Below are 26,323 nucleotides of genomic sequence, written 5' to 3'. Positions count from 1 at the left end.
CCTTAAAAAACTTAATGGAATGTGAAAATTTTCTATGAAGGATAAAACACTGAATATTGACAAAATATGAACGTCACACCCCCTTTCGATCGACATATTTTACAATCAAGTGAAACGCAACAAAAACGCAACAAACCGTGAAATATGAACGCAAAGGGTACAAAATAAACCCACCTACAATCTGATATATCACTAAGCTTTAGAACTTTGTTGTGAAAATCTCCTTCCGCGTCTGTGGAAACGCTTCCCGCCCAACCTCGTCTGAGCTGCGGTGACGTCGATTACCATAGTAACTAGGGATGTCCAATAATGGCTTTTTGTCGATATCCGATATTGTCCAACTCTTTAATTACCGAACCGATATCAACCAATACCGATATCAACCGATATATACAGTCGTGGAATTAACACATTATTATGCCTAATTTGGACAACCAGGTATGGTGAAGATAAGGTCCTTTTTTAAAAAATGAATCAAATAAAATAAGATAAATACATTAAAAACATTGTCTTGAATAAAAAAGAAAGTAAAACAATATAAAAACAGTTACATAGAAACTAGTTATTAATGAAAATGAGTCAAATGAACTGTTAAAGGTTAGTACTATTAGTGGACCAGCAGCACGCACAATCATGCGTGCTTACGGACTGTATCCCGTGCAGACTGTATTGATGTATATTGATATATAATGTAGGAACCAGAATATTAATAACAGAAAGAAACAACCCTTTTGTGTGAATGAGTGTGAATGAGTGTAAATGGGGGAGGGAGTTTTTTTGGGTTGGTGCACTAATTGTAAGTGTATCTTGTGTTTTTTATGTGGATTTAATAAAATAAAAAAAAAAAAAAACAACAAAACAACGATACTGATAATAAAAAAAACCGATACCGATAATTTCTGATATTACATTTTAACGCATTTATCGGCCGATAATATCGGCAGACCAATATTATCAGACATCTCTAGTTGTGACAGACCACCTTAAAAAACTTAATGGAATGTGAAAATTTTGTATGAAGGATAAAACACTGAATATTGACAAAATATGAACGTCACACCCCCTTTCGATCGACATATTTTACAATCAAGTGAAACGCAACAAAAACGCAACAAACCGTGAAATATGAACGCAAAGGGTACAAAATAAACCCACCTACAATCTGATATATCACTAAGCTTTAGAACTTTGTTGTGAAAATCTCCTTCCGCGTCTGTGGAAACGCTTCCCGCCCAACCTCGTCTGAGCTGCAGTGACGTCGATTACCATAGTAACTAGGGATGTCCGATAATGGCTTTTTGCCGATATCCGATATGCCGATATTGTCCAACTCTTTAATTACCGATACCGATATCAACCGATATATACAGTCGTGGAATTAACACATTATTATGCCTAATTTGGACAACCAGGTATGGTGAAGATAAGGTACTTTTTAAAAAAATGAATAAAATAAAATAAGATAAATACATTAAAAACATTTTCTTGAATAAAAAAGAAAGTAAAACAATATAAAAACAGTTACATAGAAACTAGTTATTAATGAAAATAAGTCAAATTAACTGTTAAAGGTTAGTACTATTAGTGGACCAGCAGCACGCACAATCATGTGTGCTTACGGACTGTATCCCTTGCAGACTGTATTGATATATATTGATATATAATGTAGGAACCAGAATATTAATAACAGAAAGAAACAACCCTTTTGTGTGAATGAGTGTAAATGGGGGAGGGAGTTTTTTTGGGTTGGTGCACTAATTGTAAGTGTATCTTGTGTTTTTTATGTGGATTTAATAATAATAAATAAAAAAAAACGATACTGATAATAAAAAAAACGATACCGATAATTTTCGATATTACATTTTAACGCATTTATCGGCCGATAATATCGGCAGACCGATATTATCAGACATCTCTAGTTATGACAGACCACCTTAAAAAACTTAATGGAATGTGAACATTTTCTATGAAGGATAAAACACTGAATATTGACAAAATATGAACGTCACACCCCCTTTCGATCGACATATTTTACAATCAAGTGAAACGCAACAAAAACGCAACAAACCGTGAAATATGAACGCAAAGGGTACAAAATAAACCCACCTACAATCTGATATATCACTAAGCTTTAGAACTTTGTTGTGAAAATCTCCTTCCGCGTCTGTGGAAACGCTTCCCGCCCAACCTCGTCTGAGCTGCGGTGACGTCGATTACCATAGTAACTAGGGATGTCCGATAATGGCTTTTTGCCGATATCCGATATGCCGATATTGTCCAACTCTTTAATTACTGATACCGATATCAACCGATACCGATATCAACCGATATATACAGTCGTGGAATGAACACATTATTATGCCTAATTTGGACAACCAGGTATGGTGAAGATAAGGTCCTTTTTAAAAAAATGAATCAAATAAAATAAGATAAATACATTAAAAACATTTTCTTGAATAAAAAAGAAAGTAAAACAATATAAAAACAGTTACATAGAAACTAGTTATTAATGAAAATGAGTCAAATCAACTCTTAAAGGTTAGTACTATTAGTGGAGCAGCAGCACGCACAATCATGCGTGCTTACGGACTGTATCCCTTGCAGACTGTATTGATATATATTGATATATAATGTAGGAACCAGAATATTAATAACAGAAAGAAACAACCCTTTTGTGTGAATGAGTGTAAATGGGGGAGGGAGGTTTTTTGTGTTGGTGCACCAATTGTAAGTGTATCTTGTGATTTTTATGTGGATTTAATTAAAAAAAAAACCAAAAAAAAAAACACGATACTGATAATAAAAAAACGATACCGATAATTTCCGATATTACATTTTAACGCATTTATCGGCCGATAATATCGGCAGACCGATATTATCGGACATCTCTAATAGTAACTCATTAGATGACCATAGTAACCAATTACCGTATTTTTCAGACTATAAGTCAGTTTTTTTCATAGTTTGGCCGGGGGTGCGACTTATACTCAGGAGCGACTTATGTGTGAAATTATTAACACATTAGTGTAAAATATCAAATAATATTATTGATCTCATTCACGTAAGAGACTAGACGTATAAGATTTCATGGGATTTAGCGATTAGGAGTGACAGATTGTTTGGTAAACGTATAGCATGTTCTATATGTTATAGTTATTTGAATGACTCTTACCATAATATGTTACGTTAACATACCAGGCACCTTCTCAGTTGGTTATTTATGCCTCATATAACGTACACTTATTCAGCCTGTTGTTCACTATTCTTTATTTATTTGAAATTGCCTTTCAAATGTCTATTCTTGGTGTTGGCTTTTATCAAATACATTTCCCCAAAAAATGCGACTAATACTCCAGTGCGACTTATATATGTTTTTTTCCTTCTTTATTATGCATTTTTGGCCGGTGCGACTTATACTCCGGAGCGACTTATACACCGAAAAATACGGTAGATGACCATAGTAACTAATTAGATGACCATAGTAACTAATTAGATGACCATAGTAACTAATTAGATGACCATAGTAACTAGTATATCATGCAAAAGCGCAGATTCCAAGTATTGAAATACTTTGTACAGTTGAAGACTTGCGGTCATTAGAAAACATCACTGCACATCATAATGGCAGCTACACTTTCAATCTTAAAGACCTAAAAAAATTATTTGGGAATGTCCGGCGGGCCTGATTGAAAAGCTTAACGGGCCACATGTGGCCCCCGGGCCTTAATTTGCCTAGCTCTGGTCTACAACCTAGTCAAATGATATGAAAGCATGTGTTAATCACAAAGATTATTATTATGGGGCGGTATGGCGTAGTGCAGGGGTGTCCAAAGTGCGGCCCGCAGGTCATTTTAAAAATACGATTGAAAAAAAAAAAAAACATTAAAAGTGGTATTTAAAGAGCAAACGGGTGAAATGTAACAAGAAAATGTCGCAATGTTTACTCTAATCACACAAAGCTGCCATGTAGGCTGTTTCTTTCTTTAAAAAATAATAATGAATCAAAATCAATGGCATTATGAATTATTGACCTACTCAAGGCTCCAATTACGTCATATTAAATATTTTGAGATACTTTTTGGGGAAAATGTTGCATAGTTTGTGTTTGCCATGTAAAAAAACAAGCTGTTTTTTTTAAAGAAGGGCCTAAAACGAACAAACAAAAAACAAACAACAATAAAACTTATAATTGACAGATAGATCTGAAGTTGATCTCGAGATTATTGTGTTAAAAGTAAACAGTAAAAAAAAATAATTATAATTTATTTTTTAACACTTTAATGAGTAGGACCCTTTTGGATCCCCTACAATTTTAGTGTGATTAGTTTTTAAGTGTCTTTGCTCAAAAAATAATAATGAATTAAAATCAATGGTGTTATGAGTTATTGACCTTTTTAAGGCTCCAATTATTATATAATCTCAAATATCCCACTTAAAAATTTTATTGGGTGAAAATATTGCATATTTTGTGTTTTTTTCATTAAAAAACTGGGTTTTCTTTGACAAAAAGAGCATACAACTTAAATCTTTAAAAAATGTTATATTGACAGATAGACCTAATGTTGATCTAGAGATTTAAAAACTTGAATAATAACACAAATAATAATACTGAATAATGACACATTTTTTATATTTTTTGGACCAAAACCCTTTGGGGTCCCCGGGATCAAGCCTGAGTGGAGGCCTAAATGTATATTTGTTATACATATATCGTATTGGTTTTTAAAATAAAAAATATCAAAATGGCCCCTGCTTGCTTTGATTTTTCAATGTGCGGCCCTCAGTGGAAAAAGTTTGGACACCCCTGGCGTAGTGGGTAGAGCGGCCATGCCAGAAACCTGAGGGTTGCAGGTTCGCTCCCCGCCTCTTGACATCCAAATCGCTGCTGTTGTGTCCTTGGGCAGGACACTTCACCCTTGCCCCCGGTGCCGCTCACACTGGTGAATGACTGATAGGTGGTGGCCGGACGGGCAAACTGGCAGCCTCGCTTCCGTCAGTCTACCCCAGGGCAGCTGTGGCTACAAATGTAGCTTACCACCACCAGGTGTGAATGAATGATGGGTTCCCACTTCTCTGTGAGCGCTTTGAGTATCTAATAATAGAAAAGCGCGATATCAAATCTAATCCATTATTATTATTATTATTATTATTATTGTCAGATACGGGTTATAACTTTGCATGATTGTCAGATACGGTTTTTAAATATGCAGGATTGTCAGATACTGTTCAGAAATATCATGCAGGATTGCCAGATACTGTTTATAAATATGCATGATTGTCAGATACTGTTTAAATACATGCAGGATTGTCAGATACCGTTTATAAATATCATGCAGGATTGTCAGATACTGTTTATAAATATCATGCATGAATTTCAGATACTGTTTATAAATATAATGCAGGATTGTCAGATAATGTTTATAAATATTATGCAGGATTGTCAGATACTGTTTATAAATATTATGCATGATTGTCAGATACTGTTCAAATATATGCAGGATTGTCAGATACCGTTTATAAATATCATGCAGGATTGTCAAATACTGTTTAAATATCATGCAGGATTGTCAGATACTGTTTATAAATATCATGCATGATTGTCAGATACCGTTTATAAATATCATGCATGATTGTCAGATACTGTTTATAAATATCATGCATGATTGTCATACTGTATACAAATATCACGCATGATTGTCAGATATTGTTTATAAATATTATGCAGGATTGTCAGATACTGTTTATAAATATCATGCAGGATTGTCAGTTACTGTTCATAAATATCATTGTCATACTGTATACAAATATCATGCATTATTGTCAGATACTGTTTATAAATATGCATGATTGTCAGATACGGTTTATAAATATGCAGGATTGTCAGATACTGTTTACAAATATCATGCAGGATTGCCAGATACTGTTTATAAATATGCAAGATTATCAGATACTGTTTAGAAATATGCATGATTGTCAGATACTGTTTATAAATATGCAGGATTGTCAGATACTGTTCAGAAATATCATGCAGGATTGCCAGATACTGTATAGAAATATGCATGATAATCAGATACTGTTTAGAAAAATCATGCATGATTGTCAGATACTGTTTATAAATATGCATGATTGTCAGATACTGTTTAAAAATATGCAGGATTGTCAGATACCGTTTATAAATATCATGCCTGATTGTCATACTGTATACAAATATCACGCATGATTGTCAGATAGTTTATAAATATCATGCATGATTGTCAGATACTGTATACAAATATCACGCATGATTGTCAGATATTGTTTATAAATATCATGCATGATTGTCAGATATTGTTTATAAAGATCATGCAGGATTGTCAGATACCATTTATAAATATCATGCATGATTGTCATACTGTATACAAATATCACGCATGATTGTCAGATAGTTTATAAATATCATGCATGATTGTCAGATACTGTATACAAATATCACGCATGATTGTCAGATATTGTTTATAAAGACCATGCAGGATTGTCAGATACCATTTATAAATATCATGCATGATTGTCATACTGTATACAAATATCACGCATGATTGTCAGATAGTTTATAAATATCATGCATGATTGTCAGATACTGTATACAAATATCACGCATGATTGTCAGATATTGTTTATAAATATCATGCATGATTGTCAGATATTGTTTATAAAGATCATGCAGGATTGTCAGATACCATTTATAAATATCATGCATGATTGTCATACTGTATACAAATATCACGCATGATTGTCAGATAGTTTATAAATATCATGCATGATTGTCAGATACTGTATACAAATATCACGCATGATTGTCAGATATTGTTTATAAATATCATGCATGATTGTCAGATATTGTTTATAAAGATCATGCAGGATTGTCAGATACCATTTATAAATATCATGCATGATTGTCATACTGTATACAAATATCACGCATGATTGTCAGATAGTTTATAAATATCATGCATGATTGTCAGATACTGTATACAAATATCACGCATGATTGTCAGATATTGTTTATAAATATCATGCATGATTGTCAGATACTGTTTATAAATATGCAAGATTATCAGATACTGTTTAGAAATATGCATGATTGTCAGATACTGTTTATAAATATGCAGGATTGTCAGATACTGTTCAGAAATATCATGCGGGATTGCCAGATACTGTATAGAAATATGCATGATAATCAGATACTGTTTAGAAAAATCATGCATGATTGTCAGATACTGTTTATAAATATGCATGATTGTCAGATACTGTTTAAAAATATGCAGGATTGTCAGATACCGTTTATAAATATCATGCCTGATTGTCATACTGTATACAAATATCATGCATGATTGTCAGATATTGTTTATAAATATCATGCATGATTGTCAGATATTGTTTATAAAGATCATGCAGGATTGTCAGATACCATTTATAAATGTCATGCATGATTGTCATACTGTATACAAATATCACGCATGATTGTCAGATAGTTTATAAATATCATGCATGATTGTCAGATACTGTATACAAATATCACGCATGATTGTCAGATATTGTTTATAAATATCATGCATGATTGTCAGATACTGTATACAAATATCACGCATGATTGTCAGATATTGTTTATAAATATCATGCATGATTGTCAGACACTGTTTATAAATATCACGCAGGATTGTCAGATACTGTTTATAAATATCATGCATGATTGTCAGATACTGTTTATAAATATCACGCAGGAGCACAGAAGAAGACTTACTCCAAGATCTCGTTGTACTCGATGGTCTCCTCCAGGTTTTGCAGGTTGGGGTTAGCACTGCGGATGGCGCGCATGTACGCCTTGAGCAGCTGAATGTCACGTTTCTGGAGTGTGAGAGCGCCACAGTGAGTCCAAAAGAGCTCGCTACACCCTCCTTTTATTAAAAAGGTCCAAGCAGCTCGTCGCTCGCTCGGATCCAGGGGAACTTTTATTTTGAAGAGACAGTTTGTCCTTACTTGTTCGCCCAGCTGGTGTTTATGTTCCACGACGGTCTTCTCCAGCTCCGAGACCTTGGTCTGCTGCTGCTGGACCACACTCCGCAAGTGCTTGATGCAGTTATGGTTGGGCTGCTCGTCTTTGGGCATCTCCAGGCTGCCACAGAGGAGGACAATAAAGATATCTGCCTTAGTGACGGACATGATTTGTTGGAATAATTGTATCTAAGTTATCACAAAACTTTGTGTTTGCATGAGGACAAAAGCTGTCTTTGAACCTACCAATCAAAAGGCTTGTAAAACTCCACCGTGTAGGATGGGAAGCAACATGAAGGTGTTCTGTTTCTTTCATGTATTGAAATCAACAGAAAAATATTGTCTTGACCCAAGAACTACAAAGCGGAGAGGAAGCAGGGCCCGACTCCCCTCAAGGCGACCTCTTGTTTGAACTGTTTTACGACCTTTTCTGTGAACTTTTTTACGACATTTTCTTTGAACTGTTGTAATCAAAGGCGATGGCAGTTTATGACCCACGTCCCTTAGAAACAGCTGTTGCCATGTAATCAGGGAAAGTCCAGATAAAAGAGATGGCGTACAATCTTTCGCCAGAGCGTGTTGAGACACTGTGCAAGGGTACAGTGTCCAGGCGTCTCTCCTCACTGAGCCAAATTTTATTCTGTCTCTGTTTAATTCCTTGCTTCTTGTCTCGTTTAATAGATGTCATCGGTGTTTGAACCTGACATGATTCATTCACACTCTTTCATCAAGAGACACCACCTACCAGAGCTGGGGAAATATTTTGACTCGGGGGCCAAATTGAGAGAAAAAATGTGTTTGGGGGGGGGGCCAATGTGTATATAAATGATGTATACACATTTAGATCTGCTGTACGGTATGTGTGTTTGAGTTAGAAAAAGTAAGAGTAAGGTCAAAAAACTGTGTGGCTCGATTCCACCATACCTGACTGCCATTACCCATAGTACATTGTGTCTAGGGCTGCAACAACTAATCGATTAAATCAATTAAAATCGATTATAAAAATAGTTGGCGATTAATTTAGTCATCGATTCGTTGGATCTATGCTATGCGCATAGGCAATTTTTTTTATAAACCTTTATTTATAAACTGAAACATGTACAAACAGCTGAGAAACAATAATCAAAATAAGTATGGTGCCAGTATGCTGTTTTTTTTTTCAATAAAATACTGGAAAGGATAGAAATGTAGTTTGTCTCTTTTATCCGATTATTAATCAATTAATCGAAGTAATAATCGACAGATTAATCAATTATCAAATTAATCGTTAGTTGCAGCCCTAATTGTGTCCAAACCATATTACCACACAGATCCTTCCGGCCTATATATGCAATTAAATACATATTCTTCACTGTATTAAAGCAGTATAAATTAGTACATCATCAAATTATTCAGGCAAATGTAATAACTACAAATAAAGTGTACCTTATAATTATTCTAAGCATGCAATATATACATTTTCGTATTATTTAAATAAAGTAAATAGTCCCATTTTGGCTGAATAAACATAAATGGGGCGGCATGGCGTAGTGGGTAGAGCACCCGTGTCAGAAACCTGAGGGTTGCAGGTTCGCTCCCCGCCTCTTACCATGCCGTTGTGTCCTTGGGCAGGACACTTCACCCTTGCCCCCGGTGCCGCTCACACCGGTGAATGAATGATGAATGAATGATAGGTGGTGGTCGGAGGGGCCGTAGGCGCAAATTGGCAGCCACGCTTCCGTCAGTCTACCCCAGGGCAGCTGTGGCTACGAAAGTAGCTTACCACCACCAGGTGTGAATGAATGATGGGTTTTTAACATGTAAAGCGACTTTGGGTACTTAGAAAAGCGCTATATAAATCCCAGGTATTATTATTATTATTATTATTAAAGCACCTTCCATAAAATGTCAATTAGCTTAAACATCATCTAGGCTCCTACACTATTGATTTCATTTAGTGTTTCTTAAAGCCAGGAAGTTGCTAATGAAATGACTCTAGTTGTGTGTTCCTACTTTTTTCTACAAAATGAAACAACTGAATGAACATCCTCCAAGTCTGCTGACTGCATCCTTTTTTGCCAAGGGTTGTATTATAGAACATACAGTGAGGTTCCCCAGGCTAGTGAAGTTAGCACATTAACATCTTGGCAACGATTGTTGTCATCTGACTCTTTTCACATGTTGTTTAAGTTGTCTTGTGCATATTAAATGTTCAGCTGAGCTTCAGGCTCTTTTCAACATCATCATAAACAAGGCACTTTATTGTTGTGCATGTCACGTTCACAGATTGTTTTTCACAAACACACACCACCAGCAAACATAGTGTACTTCACAGGCATGTTTCACAGTCACGCTTTTAATTATGTTGGCCCGCCACCAAACAATTTGAACTGACAAAAAAGATTGGGCGCTTCTGTTATGTAGCGGTATGCGTCACGACTTTGCTCATACGCAACTGCTCTGCTAGAGAATAAGAAGACGTAGCAACACTGGTTGCTATATTTAGCCAGTATTTAGACCTTCTAAACCAGTGTTTTTCAACCTTTTTTGAGCCAAGGCACATCTTTTGCGTTTAAAAAATGCGGAGGCACACCACCAGCAGAAATCATTAAAACACGAAACTCAGTTGACAGTAAAAAGTCGTTGTCGCAATTGTTGGATACGAATTCAAACCATAACCAAGCATGCATCACTATAGCTCTTGTCTCAAAGTAGGTGTACAGTCACCACCTGTCACATCACGCCCTGACTTATTTTGACTTTTTTGCTGTTTTCCTGTGTGTAGTGTTTTAGTTCTTGTCTGGCGCTCCTATTTTGGTGGCTTTTTCTCTTTTTTTGGTATTTTCCTGTAGCAGTTTCATGTCTTCCTTTGAGCGCTATTTCCCGCATCTACTTTGTTTTAGCAATCAAGAATATTTCAGTTGTTTTTATCCTTCTTTGTGGGGACATTGTTGATTGTCATGTCATGTTCGGATGCTCCACAGTAAGTCTTTGCTGTCGTCCAGCATTCTGTTTTTGTTTACTTTGTAGCCAGTTCAGTTTTAGTTTCATTCTGCATAGCCTTCCATAAGCTTCAATGCCTTTTCTTAGGGGCACTCACCTTTTGTTTATTTTTGGTTTAAGCATTAGACACCTTTTTACCTTCACGCTGCCTTCCGCTGTTTCCGACATCTACAAAGCAATTAGCTACCGGCTGCCACCTACTGGTATGGAAGAGTATTACACGGTTACTCTGCCGAGCTCTAGACAGCACCGACACTCAACAACAACACATCATTTGCAGACTATAATTAATGGTTTGCAAAAAATATTTTTAACCCAAATAGGTGAAATTAGATAATCTCCCACGGTACACCAGACTTTATCTCACGGCACTAAATGCCAAGGGTGTTACAGTAAAGGTATTCTGTTATTTCGGTAATTATAACAGAAATATTTGTCTTTATATAAAGTACAGGCCAAAAGTTTGGACACACCTTCTCATTCAATGCGTTTTCTTTATTTTCATGACTATTTACATTGTAGATTGTCACATCAAAACTATGAATGAACACATGTGGAGTTATGTACTGAACAAAAAAAGGTGAAATGGCTGAGACCAGTTGATCTGCCGTTTCTTTTCTTTTCTACTCTGCTCCCAACCCGGGGTTGACCGCTAGCCTGTCCATCGGATGGGGACATCTCTACGCTGCTGACCCGTCTCCGCTCGGGATGGTTCCTGCTGGCCCCACTATGGACTGGACTTTCGCTGATGTGTTGGACTTTCACAATATTATGTCAGACCCCCTCGACATCCATTGCTTTCGGTCTCCCCTAGAGGGGGGGGTTACCCACATATGCGGTCCTCTCCAAGGTTTCTCATAGTCATTCACATTGACGTCCCACTGGGGTGAGTTTTCCTTGCCCGTATGTGGCCTCTGTACCGAGGATGTCGTTGTGGCTTGTACAGCCCTTTGAGACACTTGTAAATTAGGGCTATATAAATAAACATTGATTGATTGATTGATTGAAAACATGTTTTATATTCTAGTTTTGGCACTCTTGGCATTCGTTTGCTGAGCTTCAAGCTAAACAAGCTAACAAAAAAAGGTGAAATAACTGAAAACATGTTTTGTATTCTAGTTTCTTCAAAGTAGCCACCCTTTGCTCTGCTTTGCACACTCTTGGCATTCTCTCCATGAGCTTCAAGAGGTAGTCACCTGAAATGGCTTTCACTTCACAGGTGTGCTTGAAGCTCATCAAAAGAATGCCAAGAGTGCCAAAACTAGAATATAAAACATGTTTTCAGTTACCGTATTTCCTTGAAAAGCCGCAGGGTCGCTAATTAATTTAAAACCTTCTCTCACTCCTGCGCTTACCAAAAGCATGCGGGATGGGCAAGTATGCGCTAATTATTTTAAAACCTCTTCTCACTCCGGCGCTTACCTTATCATGAAAAGCACATTTAATAAAAAAAACGTTATTATGGTCTTACCTTTACTTATAAATGATGTCCACGTGCAGTTTTAAAAGTCTCTGGAGATATTCCTTTAATTATTACCTCCTGCTTCGATTGAAAGTCCAGTTTAGAAAACGGTTTTATTTTAGATATGTAATCCTCCATGGTAAAAGTGCAAGCAAACGATCGCTGCTCAGCTTGCTGCTTGTTGTCTTCTTCTGCAGCACCGGTCTTCTGCAGTACTGGTAGTCGCAAGAAGGATCACTAGCGCCCTCTACCACCAGGAGGCGGGAGTCATTTAATGACTCATATTTGACCCGGCGGAAGTGCCAAGCATGCGCTAATTATTTTGCGAAACGAGTTTCACCCGGCTGTAATTCTAGGCAGGCGAATGCTATATTCCCGGCGGCAATTCAAGGAAATACGGTATTTCACCTTTTTTTGTTAAGTACATAACTCCACATGTGTTCATTCATAGTTTTGATGTGACAATCTACAATGTAAATTAGGGCTGCAACCAACGATTAATTTGATAATCGATTAATCTGTCGATTATTACTTCGATTAATCGATTAATAATCGGATAAAAGAGACAAACTACATTTCTATCCTTTCCGGTATTTTATTGAAAAAAAAACAGCATACTGGCACCATGTTGTGGACATTGGGGTTGCAACATACACCAACAATAACACAGAAATGTAACTCATCAGATCAGAACTGAATCAGATATTGTACACGTTTTTGTTGTGAATAATAAAGGATTAATTTTAGGCTGCCTCTGAATAATAGCATGAAATATTCCAGCACCTTCATAACGTTTAGTTATACTAAAGCGTCACTCAAATCTAAATATATTTATATAGCTTTATCAGCCCGGCTACATTGATCCATTATGAAACCAACCTGAGATATTTCTGTCCGTTACGTTTATTTCGAAATTGGTAACCGTGCGTTTTCTCTCTCAAAACGGAGTCAAATGTGCCGGAGACACATTATCAGCCCCGCGTTGCAACAAAGGCATAACTTTAACGTTACTCACAAAAAAGCTGAACTCATGAATGCTTGTTGCCACTACGGACTTAAAAAGTTACGTACTGTGAGTTCCTCCCTTCATCCATGGCTCCAACATGTTTCTTCTTCAGGTGCTCCTGAAGCAACGTTGTACTTCCGTGCCATTTTGCAGGAAACGCTCTTCTTTGAAGTCTTTAAAGTGAAGTGTTCCCACACTTTTGACGACTTAGGTCGTACACTTTTCTCCATTGAAGCAATAACCTCAAGATGTTTTTCTGCTAAACTATCGGTAGTGTTTTCCTGCGCCATTTTTCGAATGTTTCCAGCAAAGGAGACGCCGTGGTCACGTGAGCTGCACATGACACATCATTGGCTAGCTTACGCCACCTCATGAGACGTAGCCTCACCGCCGCCCTGGCGCTGTTTTGTACTGTTTTTGTACTTATTTTGATTATTGTTTCTCAGCTGTTTGTAAATGTTGCAGTTTATAAATAAAGGTTTATAAAACAAAGAAAAACAACAACAACAACAACAACAACAAAAAGCCTCCGCGCATGCGCATAGCATAGTTCCAACAAATCGATGACTAAATTAATCGCCAACTATTTTGGTAATCGATTTTAATCGATTCAATCGATTAGTTGTTGCAGCCCTAATGTAAATAGTCATGAAAATAAAGAAAACACATTGAATGAGGAGTGTCCAAACTTTGGGCCTGTACTGTACATGCATCACTTTTTTTTTAGCCTCTTTTGAAAAAAACTGCATGCACATGCGGCAATTACTCAAATTAGAGAATGATGTCATATAGGTCCATGGTAAAACATATGATTCAGGAATACATCCTTACATATTTATTATGTAAATGGTTCTGCAGGTGGAGAAGGAGACTTGACACTCACCCGCATCCCTCACACTTGACGGGCCTCTTGGGGTTGTGCTCGCAGTCCTTGAGGTGCGACTGCAGCTGGTCCAGCCGGAGCGTGGCCGTGCAGCCGAAGGTGGCGTTGTCGCAGTTGATCTGCAGCTTGGACAGCATGTTGCGCATGATGCGGGGCACCGGCCGCAGGTGGGCCAGCGTCACCACCGTGCGGTCCACGGGGCAGATCTGCTGCTGGGCGAACCACTGCGTGATGCAGGCATTGCAGAAGGCGTGCTCGCAGTGCGGCGCCTGAGGGGGACGGAATATTGAAACACTGTTCATCATGCTAGGATGCTTTTACATTACTGCTATAATGTCCTACAATGAGCACAAAAGGTTGGTATTTTCTTTGTATTTTAGTCACGTCATAAACATGGTAGGCTATTAGGAGCTAGCAGCTACACAACAGCTAAGCACACTACAGCACAAAAGCTAGATATATGTAGTAAGTGACGTTAATTGACAGTTGCAGTGTTAAACAGCACATTTGTCAATATTAAAGTTAAAGTTCCAATGATTGTCACACACACACTAGGTGTGGTGAAATTTGTCCTCTGCATTTGACCCATCCCCTTGTTCACCCCCTGGGAGGTGAGGGGAGCAGTGGGCAGCAGGAAGCCCGGGAATCATTTTTGGGGATTTAACCCCCAATTCCCACCCTTGATGCTGAGTGCCAAGCAGGGAGGTAATGGGTTCCATTTTTTTAGTCTTCGGGGTTTGAACTCACAACCTACCGACCTCAGGACGGGCACTCTAACCACTAGATCACTACCTAACCTAGTGGTTAGAGTATCAAACAATTATCAAGTAATTATAGTTACATATTTCTTACACAAAGTCTCTAAGGCAGAGGGCGTATTAGGAGATATGGCTGAAAACTATCACGATATATATTTTTATATTGATCGATATAGATAATTATTGATATTTTTTATGACCTATTTAATCCTGCCAATAAATACAGTTATACAATTTCCAACTGAACAAGGGTGCTATTTATCAGTGGAGAAGGTGTCTGGTAGCCAGGTAGGATGAGCCGTGGCTAAGGTGGTAAAACAATTGCAGTAGATTTGAATGTAGATGCAGTTTTGAGACACTAGATGGCAGTAGTGTATAAGCTATTGAACGCTACACATTAGGAGCTAGCAGCTACACAACAGCTAAGCACACAATAGCACAAAAGCTAGGTATATGTAGTAAGTGACTTTGACAGTTGCAGTGTAAAACAGCACATTTGTCAATATAAATACCGTATTTTTCTGACTATAAATCGCTCCGGAGTATAAGTCGCACTGGCCGAAAATGCATAATAAAGAAGGACAAATACATATAAGTCGCACTGGAGTATAAGTCGCATTTTTGGGAGAAATGTATTTGATAAAAGCCAACACCAAGAATAGACATTTGAAAGGCAATTTAAAATAAATAAAGAATAGTGAACAACAGGCTGAATAAGTGTACGTTATATGAGGCATAAATAACCAACTGAGAAGGTGCCTGGTATGTTAACGTAACATATTATGGTAAGAGTCATTCAAATAACTATAACATATAGAACATGCTATACGTTTACCAAACAATCCGTCACTCCTAATCGCTAAATCCCAGGAAATCTTATACGTCTAGTCTCTTACGTGAATGAGATAAATAATATTATTTGATATTTTACGCTAATGTGTTAATAATTTCACACATAAGTCGCTCCTGAGTATAAGTCGCACCCCAACTATGAAAAAAACTGCGACTTATAGTCCGAAAAATACGGTATGCCAAATAATACATTGCGAGAATTGGTTTGAATCGAGAATAGAATCTGAGCCGAATTGTCACCCCAGGAATCGTATCGAATTATTGCCCAAATATTCGTTTTTTGAAGCCATTTAAATGCAACTACAAAGGAGCTTTTCCAACCTGTTTTAAAAAAAAGTTGTATTAGTATGCCAAATAATACATTGCGAGAATTGGTTTCAATCGAGAATTGAATCTGAGCCAAATTGTCACCCCGGGAATCGGAATCGGATCAAATTATTGCCCAAATATTCGGTGCCCAAAGATGCACGCCACTAATACACAGGTCAGTGGTCTCCATTCATCGCATTGTTAATCTCACTTGCACAAACCTTTTCTAACATTCCATATAACAAAATGATCTTTTTTTTGTTGATTTTCTTACATCACACATGGCGAGTGACTTTAGGTATGGGAGGCACCCACAGAGACACACGCTGCTCGTTGAGAAGAGCAATACGTGCTTTCACATTAAAATCTCTTCAATAGATTTGTCACTTTTTGTTAAAAGAACAATATCCTGAGGGGTCTGGTTACTTGCATTTACTTACAACACATACATACAATTGTTTCATATGTGTTAATGTTCTACTATTTGTCATTTTTATTCCTGTGTCTGCGATCTGCAAAAGTGGCTGTGAAAGGTCAATGAAGTATCCAACATGTCAGCCAGTATTTAAAGCATTTTTCTGCGTATTCTTCACAAACTGCAAGTTGTGTAAAGTTGAGTGATGACTGCACGTCAGCATATCTGCCCATGTGTATTTGTTGAATAAGACAGGGTGTGGCCTAACCAGATCCACACATAATTGCTAGGTGTGCACAATTATTATTAGGCAGCTTCTTTTTCTCAGGCTACATGAGAGCAATACATGGACTCGTTGGCGCTGGCCAGTAAACACAGCATCCTCTTATACACCAACATCAATAATAATAATAATAACGTATTTACCTGCACTGGTTCTTCTAGTACTCCGCTACATATCGGGCACAGGAGGTCTTCATCTACCTCCCCTTGGAACCTCGTCACGTCATACCCCATGGTACATCACTAGCACCGTCCACCACCTACACAGCAAACAGCACAGGAAGGGTTATTCCATAGCACAGGTGTCAAACTCAAGGCCACATCATTTTGACTGGCCTGTGAAAGCCTGGAAATAATATGCATCAATAAATGAGTTTTTATTTTTATTTTTATTTTGACAGGGGAAAAAAAGACATGTACTGCATGCAATTATATACATTTTAAAGGTTACCCATCTAATAATGCAGTGTTTCCCACACATTCATTTATTTGTGGCGGCCCGCCACAAAAGAATTACGCCCGCCACAAATAAAAAAAATAAAATAAAATAAAAAAACTTTTTTTTTTCTGTCCTGTCCAGCTTCTCAGGCAAATCATAAAGTCGATGTAGATGCCCACATAGGCTGTTCAGATTTACTTTACAAAAGAGAAGTGTAGGATACTTCTCTTGTTGCCTTATTTGTATTTCACCACTACTGTTTTGTTTATTTGTTACTGACTGTGGCAGGACACCTCTGCCTCTGTTTCACTTTATGTTGCTGGTAAATAATATGGTTGTAGTAGTAGGCTAAAGGTAAATGATTTAGTATGCACTAATTAAAGGGGCAGAGCTTTAAGAGACATTTTAGCTTTTATATTTTATAAGATATATTGTTTGTAAGAACCACAATTAATAAATATATTTCAGTGAATAACTTATTGTTCAAATCTGTATATAAATATGTACATAAAGTGTTGTAATTTTATTGTAAAATGGATGGATGGACGTTTAAAACAAAACTGTTATTATTAATGAGTAAGTATACATTTTTTGAGCCTTTTTAGAGAAAATCATATCATTGTAGTAAATTATGCAAATTACTCGATGTCATGGTGACCACGCCCATAGCCACGCCCCCACCACCACAGGTATCTTGGTAGTTTATGGGAAACACTGTAATGCAACAGATATTATATTATCACACGTTCGAAACATTTTGGGGGTAAAAACATACGTAAATAACTACTTAGCCTTAGGATTTCAAAGCAAGTTATCCATCAAATTGTACACTGTAAACACTGTAAATATATATATATATTTTTTTAAACAGCTAAGTCTTCAGAATCCTACCGTAAGAAAAAAAACTGTGGTACCATGCTTACGTTTACAGTAATACACTGTGAAAACAGCAACCATATTTTTTATGCAAAAAAAAAAAAAATCTGGCAGCTCAACCACAGTAAAATAGAGTGTGACTGTCTTACTGTAAATTTTATGGTAAAATTCTGCCTTTTTTTTGACCGCTTTTTTTTACAGTGTTGGTAAAATATACATTTACTAATCAAATGCATAGGTAATCGTGTGACAATATAAAGTTAAAGTACCAATGATTGTCACACACACACTAGGTGTGGCGAAATTTTTCTCTGCATTTGACCCACCACCCTTCATCACCCCCTGGGAGGTGAGGGGAGCAGTGAGCAGCAGCGGTGGCCGCGCCCGGGAATCATTTTTGGTGATTTAACCCCGAATTCCAACCCTTGATGCTGAGTGCCAAGCAGGGAGGTAATGGCTCCCATTTTTATAGTCTTTGGTATGACTCGGCCGGGGTTTGGACTCACGACCTACCGATCTCAGGGCGGACACTCTAACCACTAGGCCACTGATCATGCGGCTAATCCTAATACATGTATGTTTTCTTTCTGGGCGGTATAGCGGCCGTGCCAGCAACTTCACGGTTCCAGGTTCGATCCCCGCTTCCGCCATCCTAGTCACTGCCGTTGTGTCCTTGGGCAAGACACTTTACCCACCCGCTCCCAGTGCCACCCACACTGGTTTAAAAATGCAACTTAGATATTGGGTTTCACAATGTAAAGCGCTTTGAGTCACTTGAGAAAAGCGCTATATAAATACAATTCACTTCACATTTCGCTTTTATTAATGTTACAAGCGGCCGGCCCTCTGAGGGCAGTCAAAACTGCAATGTGGCCCTCAATGAAAACCAGTTTGACACCCCTGTTTTATAGGAAGTGTTGTTTTAGACAACTTACTGTAAGTGTGTTAGAATAATTATGTATAAGTTATCACACATCTTTTATGCTTAAAGGCCGTTGCTATGGTTACTATCAATTGTGCTGAAGTTGTACTTTTTTTCTCTGTGCAAAGGCACACAACTTGTAATCTTCCATTGCGAGTTGTCTCGCATCAGCAGTTTGTTTCCAGACCCGGCCTGCTGACAGCCGAGGACGGACTTCGAGTACCTCAACGCGAAATCACGAGTGTCAGCACATTCCCATTCTGAATAATCACATATTGTGTCTACTGGGGCTGCTTGCATTACCCGTCCCTTCAGAAGCAGCCTCAGTCATGTTAACTAGGGACCTCCCAAATAAATAGAGGAGCGCGTGGGGCTGTACCTTAGAGCAGTGGTCCCCAACCACCGGGCCACGGACCGGACCGATTGGTACCGGGCCGCACAAGAAATAAAAAAAAATATATATACATATTTTTATTTTTATTAAATCAACATAAAAAACACAATATATACATTATATATATATATCAATATAGATCAATACAGTCTGCAGGGATACAGTCCGTAAGCACACATGATTGTATTTCTTTATGGAAAAAAAAAAAAAATGAAAAAAAAATAAAAATCACCCCCCCCCCGGTCCGTGGGACTAATTTTTAAGCGTTGACCGGTCCGCAGCTACAAAAGGTTGGGGACCACTGCCTTAGAGTGTAAGGTGAAACTGTAACTGAGTGTGCAGCCAAATACGTTTCTCCTCATGAGCAAAATTTAGCTCTGTCTCTGCGTGATTCCTTGCTTCTTGTCTTGTTTAATAGATAGTTCGGTGTTTGAACCTGACAAAGTGTAGGAAAGATGGCAGACATGGAAGTAAAAGAAAAAAGCAAACCTCACTTATAAAGCACCTTAAAGGGGACCTGCACTTTTTGGGGGGAATTTTGCCTATCGCTCGCCATCATTATGAGAGACAAGAAGACAAAAGTTGTATTTTTTCATGTAAAAATTGGCCTGTTCTTGGTGGCTAGCAATGCAGCTAATGGGAGCAATTAATTCTACCTCTAAATCACTTTAAAAATGCATTCAAAAACAGTCAACAATACTTAATTTACGTTGTGTAATCTGTATAATAACCAAGCTGTAGCGACATTGTTATTGTATGAGCGAAAACTGTGGAACTCTTTTTATAGCGTACTAAAACATCGGCGCGCTTCTGTATTAGCCGTAAAAGCTAACTACGTCAACAAGAAACGCGTTTAAGTTTGTAATGGACAACAAAATGCGATAAGACACCAATCTGTACTGAGTGAAAAACATGAACAATCATATTACAGTATATGTAAAGTATTATTTCATGTTTTGTTTGTACACAGCTAGCCAGACAGCGTATGTATTGGAGTTGTAAAAACACGCATGACGTGTAAAGTGTGACTCACTCCATGGACACTTGCTGTTTGGTCCAGCTGGCCGGGGACGGGTTTTTCCGACGTTTTTGGGTAAGCACTCCATTTATGTCAAAGTAGCACGGCTTCAATTTCGGCATTTTGCAGCTTCGAGTGACTTTCACCTCACCCTCTCGTCTCCCTTCGTGGTCACTACTATGAGCAGCAGTTCATCCTCTGTATATTCAGCTTCAAAAATATAAGGTTGTGAACCCTCATTTGTCCAAAAATAGTCGTCTTTGTTGTTTGTTACCGTGAATGCCATGGTTAGAAGACACACACGCCTTGTTTACAGAAGGACACACGTTGTTGCCAGAAGTCGGAAGTGCGTTGCTATGGAAACTGAAATAAATGTGCCAAAGACCTACTTCTGGCAATGATTAGAATGAGCGGTAAATACTGAACATAATTTATATTGTTATGAATGTGTCTATTACTAAATTATATATAGACTTGTAGTGTGTATTAGGGCTGCAACTAACGATTAATTTGATAATTGATTAATCTGTCGATTATTACTTTGATTAATAATCGGATAAAAGAGACAAACTACATTTCTATCCTATCCAGTATTTTATTGGAAAAAAAACAGCATACTGGCACCATACTTATTTTGATTATTGTTTCTCAGCTGTTTGTAAATGTTGCAGTTTATAAAGGTTTAGTAAAAAAATAAAAAAAATAAAAAAAATTATTAAAAAAAACAAACAAAAAAAAACCTCTGCGCATGCGTATAGCATAGATCCAACGAATCGATGACTAAATTAATCGGCAACTATTTTAATAATCGATTTTAATCGATTTAATCGATTAGTTGTTGCAGCCCTAGTGTGTATACAAAACACACAAATTCCTTGCAGCACCAACTCTTCCGGGACGCTACAGTCATTTTCCCTCGCTTCTTGCCATAAGTTTAAGAACGCACTGCTGTTAGATGGAGACAGGTGTGGACAATATTGGATACACTTGTCCCCACACTAAAAGTATACAGCGAAGGAGAAAAACTATACGATGTTGCTTTAATTTTGACAATACAGCGTCCATCAGCTGCTGTGACTGAGAGTTAATGAGGTGAGGAAACATGCTGTCCCTCCTGGTTTTTGTTGTTGTTGGCCAAACTGTTGCACTGAACCACAAGGGGGCGTTAGAGAAGAACACATCTTGTTTATTAGACTTTATCTTCATTAGCCAATCTGCTTTGTGTTTTATTTTGATATCAAAAAGTAAACGCCATGTTTTTTTAATTTTCATGTCACAAAGGTCTTACTTTAAAAAACATTTGACACATAATTTTGTTAATGTTTTATTGTGTGTAGTTAATTCCTGTACGACATATTTCTGCTCAAACTCCTTATGGATCTGTCCCAATATAGCATCTACATGTACATAACTTAAAAAATAAATAATTGCAAAAAATACTTCCCTCTATCAAAAGGTAAACACAGAGATAAAGGGATCATGAAATGACAAAAAGCTGACAAGTTTATATTAATAATGAATTTTAAAAAAACTTATATGTATGCATGCGGATTGACAAACTGAACCGGAAAGCCGGCTAAACTATTGGCACGCAGTTGGAGGCGTTTGTGTCAGTGAGGGACAGGAGGACACTGCACGAACTGCTCGCCATCAAGGACAATCCTGCCCACCATAATGGACAATCCTGCCCACCATCATGGACAATCCTGCCCACCATCATAGACAATCCTGCCCACCATAATGGACAATCCTGCCCACCATCATGGACAATCCTGCCCACCATCATGGACAATCCTGCCCACCATCATGGACAATCCTGCCCACCATCATAGACAATCCTGCCCACCATCATGGACAATCGTGCCCACCCACCCATACCAGCAGACAATTGAGGGACAGTGGAGTTCACACTCCAACAGGCTCCTTCAGCTTGGTTCCCACAGTGTTGGATTCAAAAAGTCCTTCATTCCGCACTCCATCCAGCTGTATAATCACTGGCCACACAGCAAGAGATGATATCTGTCTATTACCTGACACCTGACATGTTAGGTACATCTCTTTGTTTATAATGTTTATTTTCTGCTGGATCTACTCTCTATTTTATGCTGCAGCTGTTACATATACTGTAATATTGTACATGGTAATTGTTATATAGTGTATAAAAATACAATATATCAGTATATATCATATACTGTATATATAATATATAAATACATTTTATATTTTATATTGCTACTACGGTACATTTTTATTCTACTTTATACCTGCATTATTCTTTCCATCCTTACACTTTCCATCCTTTATAACCGAGCTACTGTGTGGAACAATTTCCCATGTGGCTCATTAAAGTTTGTCTAAGTCTAAGTCTAATGCATGCTTTGGAGCTCCTGCCTGGAAAGACAATGTTTGCCTTGGTGCATTTCTAACTTGCCTTGGTGCCCTAAAATATGAGCCCTCCTTTAAGGCAACACTTGCCTAAAATTTGAGGCCTGATAGAGCAGTGTTTTTCAACCTTTTCTGAGCCAAGGCACAATTTTGTCATTGAAAAAATTCTGAGGCACACCACCAGCATAAAACATTAAAAAAAATGAAACTCAGCAGCCGATATTGACAGTAAAAATCGTTCCCGTAATTGTTGGATATGAATTCAAAGCATAACCAAGCATGCATCACTATAGCTCTTGTCCGGTCACATCACCATGTCACTTATTTGGAGTTTTTAGCTGTTTTCCTGTGTGTAGTGTTTTAGTTCTTGTCTTGTGCTCCTATTTTGGTGGCTTTTCCTCTTTTTTGGTATTTTCCTGTAGCAGTTTCATGTCTTCCTTTGAGCGATATTTCCCGCATCGACTTTGTTTTAGCAATCAAGAATATTTCAGTTGTTTTCATCCTTCTTTGTGGGGACATTGTTGATTGTCATGTCATGTTCGGATGTACATTGTGGACGCCGTTTTTGCACCACAGTAAGTCTTTTCTGTCGTCCAGCATTCTGTTTTTGTTTACTTTGTAGCCAGTTCAGTTTTAGTTTTGTTCCGCATAGCCTTCCCTAAGCTTCAATGCTTTTTCGTAGGGGCACTCACCTTTTGTTTATTTTTGGTATTAGCATTAGATACCTTTTTACCTGCACACTGCCTCCCGCTGTTTCCGACATCTACAAGGCAATTAGCTACCTGCTGCCACCTACTGATATGGAAGAGTATTACACGGTTACTCTGCCGAGCTCTAAGACAGCACCGACACTCAACAACAACACATCATTTACAGACTATAATTACTGCTTTGCAAAAAATATTTTTTACCCAAATAGGTGGTTATTTTACCCTTTTACCCACTTTTACCTACTTCTCACATACTTATTTTGATTGACCTTTTTACTTATTTTATTTGACCTACTTTTACCTTTTTTTTCAACTTCTTACCTTATTTTACCTGTTTACCTACTTTTACCCCTTAGTTCTTACGTTTTATTATACCTTTTGACCTACTTCTGACCTTTTTTCACCTATTCCTTACCTACATTTACCTTCTTTTCTTTTACATACTTCTTACCTTTTTTCACTTCTTATTTTATTTAGCCTACTTTTACCTTTTTCTAAATAAAAAAACATACTTCATACCTTATTTTACCTGTTTACCTACTTTTACTCTTTTCCCTAAGTCTTAAGTTTTATTTTACCTTTTTACCTAATTATCTTATTTGACCTATTCCTTACCTACGTTTAACTTTTTTTAATAAACATACTTCTTACCTTATTTTATTTTACATACTTCTACCTTTAAAAAAAAAACATATTTCTTACATTATTTTTCCTGTTTACCTACTTTTACCCTTATCCCTACTTTTTACGTTTTATCATACCTTTTGACCTACTTCTTGTCTTATTTCACCTATTCCTTACCTACGTTTACCTTTTTTAAAAACATACTTCTTACCTTATTTCACTTCTTATTTTATTGTTCCTACATTTACCTTTTTTTTTTAATTAAAAAAAACATACTTCGTACCTTATTTTAACTGTTTACCAACTTTTCCCCTTTTCCCCAATTCTTAAGTTTTATTTGACCTTTTTACCTAATTATCTCATTTGACCTATTCCTTACATACTTTCACCTTTAAAAAAACCCAAACATACTTCTTACATTATTTTACCTGTTTACCTACTTTTACCCTTATCCCTACTTACGTTTTATTTGACCTATTCCTTACCTAAGTTTACCTTCTTTTTCAAAATTGAATTTAGATCATCTCCGACGGCCGGGGCACAGTGGTTGAAAAACACCGTGATAGAGGATAACAACTTCTCCACATTAAAAAAGACAGAAAATGGAAGTGACACAGGTAACAAGTACTGATACTGTGCTCATATTAGTCATCAGAATATTTGACTTTTCATTTTTTGATTAGTTTTTTCTAGCATGTAAGCACATTAGCATGTGATGCCGAAAAGGTGAGAAACAGGTAAACGCTGGGGAAGGGGAGGAGGAGGAAAAATAAATAATCAGTCAAAGTCTGGGCCCCTGGAGAGGGGGTCCAGACTGAGGCAAAGGGGAAAAAACCTCATAGCCATAGCACACATTAACATGTGTGTAAGAGGGAAACATGAAAAATCAAAGACCAAGCTCCCATTGCAGCTCGTACGCCCCCACAAAACATGTTTTTATGCAGTTTGGTAAATGTACCTATTTGTTATTTCATATTCACATTAATAGAGCTAGCTAGCTAGCTGGCTAGTTAGCAACGTCGCCCTGGACATTAGCATCGAAGCTAACCAGTCACAGCCACAAATAAGGACGCTACGCCGGCAAATGGCGACGTACAAGCGCCGCCGCTCGGCCAAAACATTGTCGGGGAAGACAAACACTTACTCGGCCGTGTAGTAAAGCAGCTCCCGGGAGGATTTTGGCGTCCACCGTCGTTAACCTGGGCTCGTCGCTCCGGCTGCCTTACATCCTACGTCGCTTGCGTCACTCCCACGTCGAGGGCTGATGACGTCATGACGCAACAGACTCATTAACATTTGATTTATATTGAATTTGTTTTACAAATCTAATCAAATTTGATTGTTGAAATGGACATTTCGCATATATAGCATAACATGTGTTTCGTTTGTGGAGAAAAAGTCTCTTCTTTGCAAAAAAAACCCAAAAACATTTACTTGCGGGTTTTTTAATTTTATTTTTATAAACCTTTGACTGTATTTATGTTATTCACATTTGAATAATGCTGTATAGTAGACTGTATTTATATTATTCACATGTGAATAATGCTGTATAATAGACTGTATTTATATTATTCACATGTGAATAATGCTGTATAACAGACTGTATTTATATTATTCACATGTGAATAATGCTGTATAATAGACTGTATTTATATTATTCACATGTGAATAATGCCGTATAATAGACTGTATTTATATTATTCACATGTGAATAATGCTGTATAATAGACTGTATTTATATAATTCACATGTGAATAATGCCATATAATAGACTGTATTTATATTATTCACATGTGAATAATGCCATATAATAGACTGTATTTATACTATTCACATGTGAATAATGCCGTATTATAGACTGTATTTATAGTATTCACATGTGAATAATGCCATATAATAGACTGTATTTATACTATTCACATGTGAATAATGCCGTATAATAGACTGTATTTATAGTATTCACATGTGAATAATT

General features: G+C 37.3%; 1 protein-coding gene across 1 annotated transcript in view; it reads right to left on the bottom strand.

The window, feature by feature from the left end:
• rnf41 (ring finger protein 41) overlaps positions 1-25,609 on the bottom strand; it is a 28,498-nt gene extending 2,889 nt beyond the window's left edge. Inside the window, exons 1-5 of the mRNA XM_062052507.1 lie at positions 25,493-25,609; positions 17,125-17,240; positions 14,365-14,633; positions 8,017-8,152; positions 7,781-7,884 (exon numbers count right to left, since the gene is read on the bottom strand). Of these exons, the coding sequence (XP_061908491.1) occupies positions 7,781-7,884; positions 8,017-8,152; positions 14,365-14,633; positions 17,125-17,214 (599 nt within the window). The 5' untranslated portion in view covers positions 17,215-17,240; positions 25,493-25,609. The remainder of the gene's footprint in view (positions 1-7,780; positions 7,885-8,016; positions 8,153-14,364; positions 14,634-17,124; positions 17,241-25,492) is intronic.
• Between the last annotated feature and the right edge of the window lie 714 nt (positions 25,610-26,323).

Source organism: Entelurus aequoreus, linkage group LG07 (genome assembly GCF_033978785.1).
Source record: "Entelurus aequoreus isolate RoL-2023_Sb linkage group LG07, RoL_Eaeq_v1.1, whole genome shotgun sequence".
Taxonomy (NCBI): Eukaryota; Metazoa; Chordata; class Actinopteri; order Syngnathiformes; family Syngnathidae; genus Entelurus; species Entelurus aequoreus.
The sequence above is the reverse complement of the archived record's forward strand: the minus strand, read 5'-3'. Positions and strand labels throughout refer to the sequence as shown.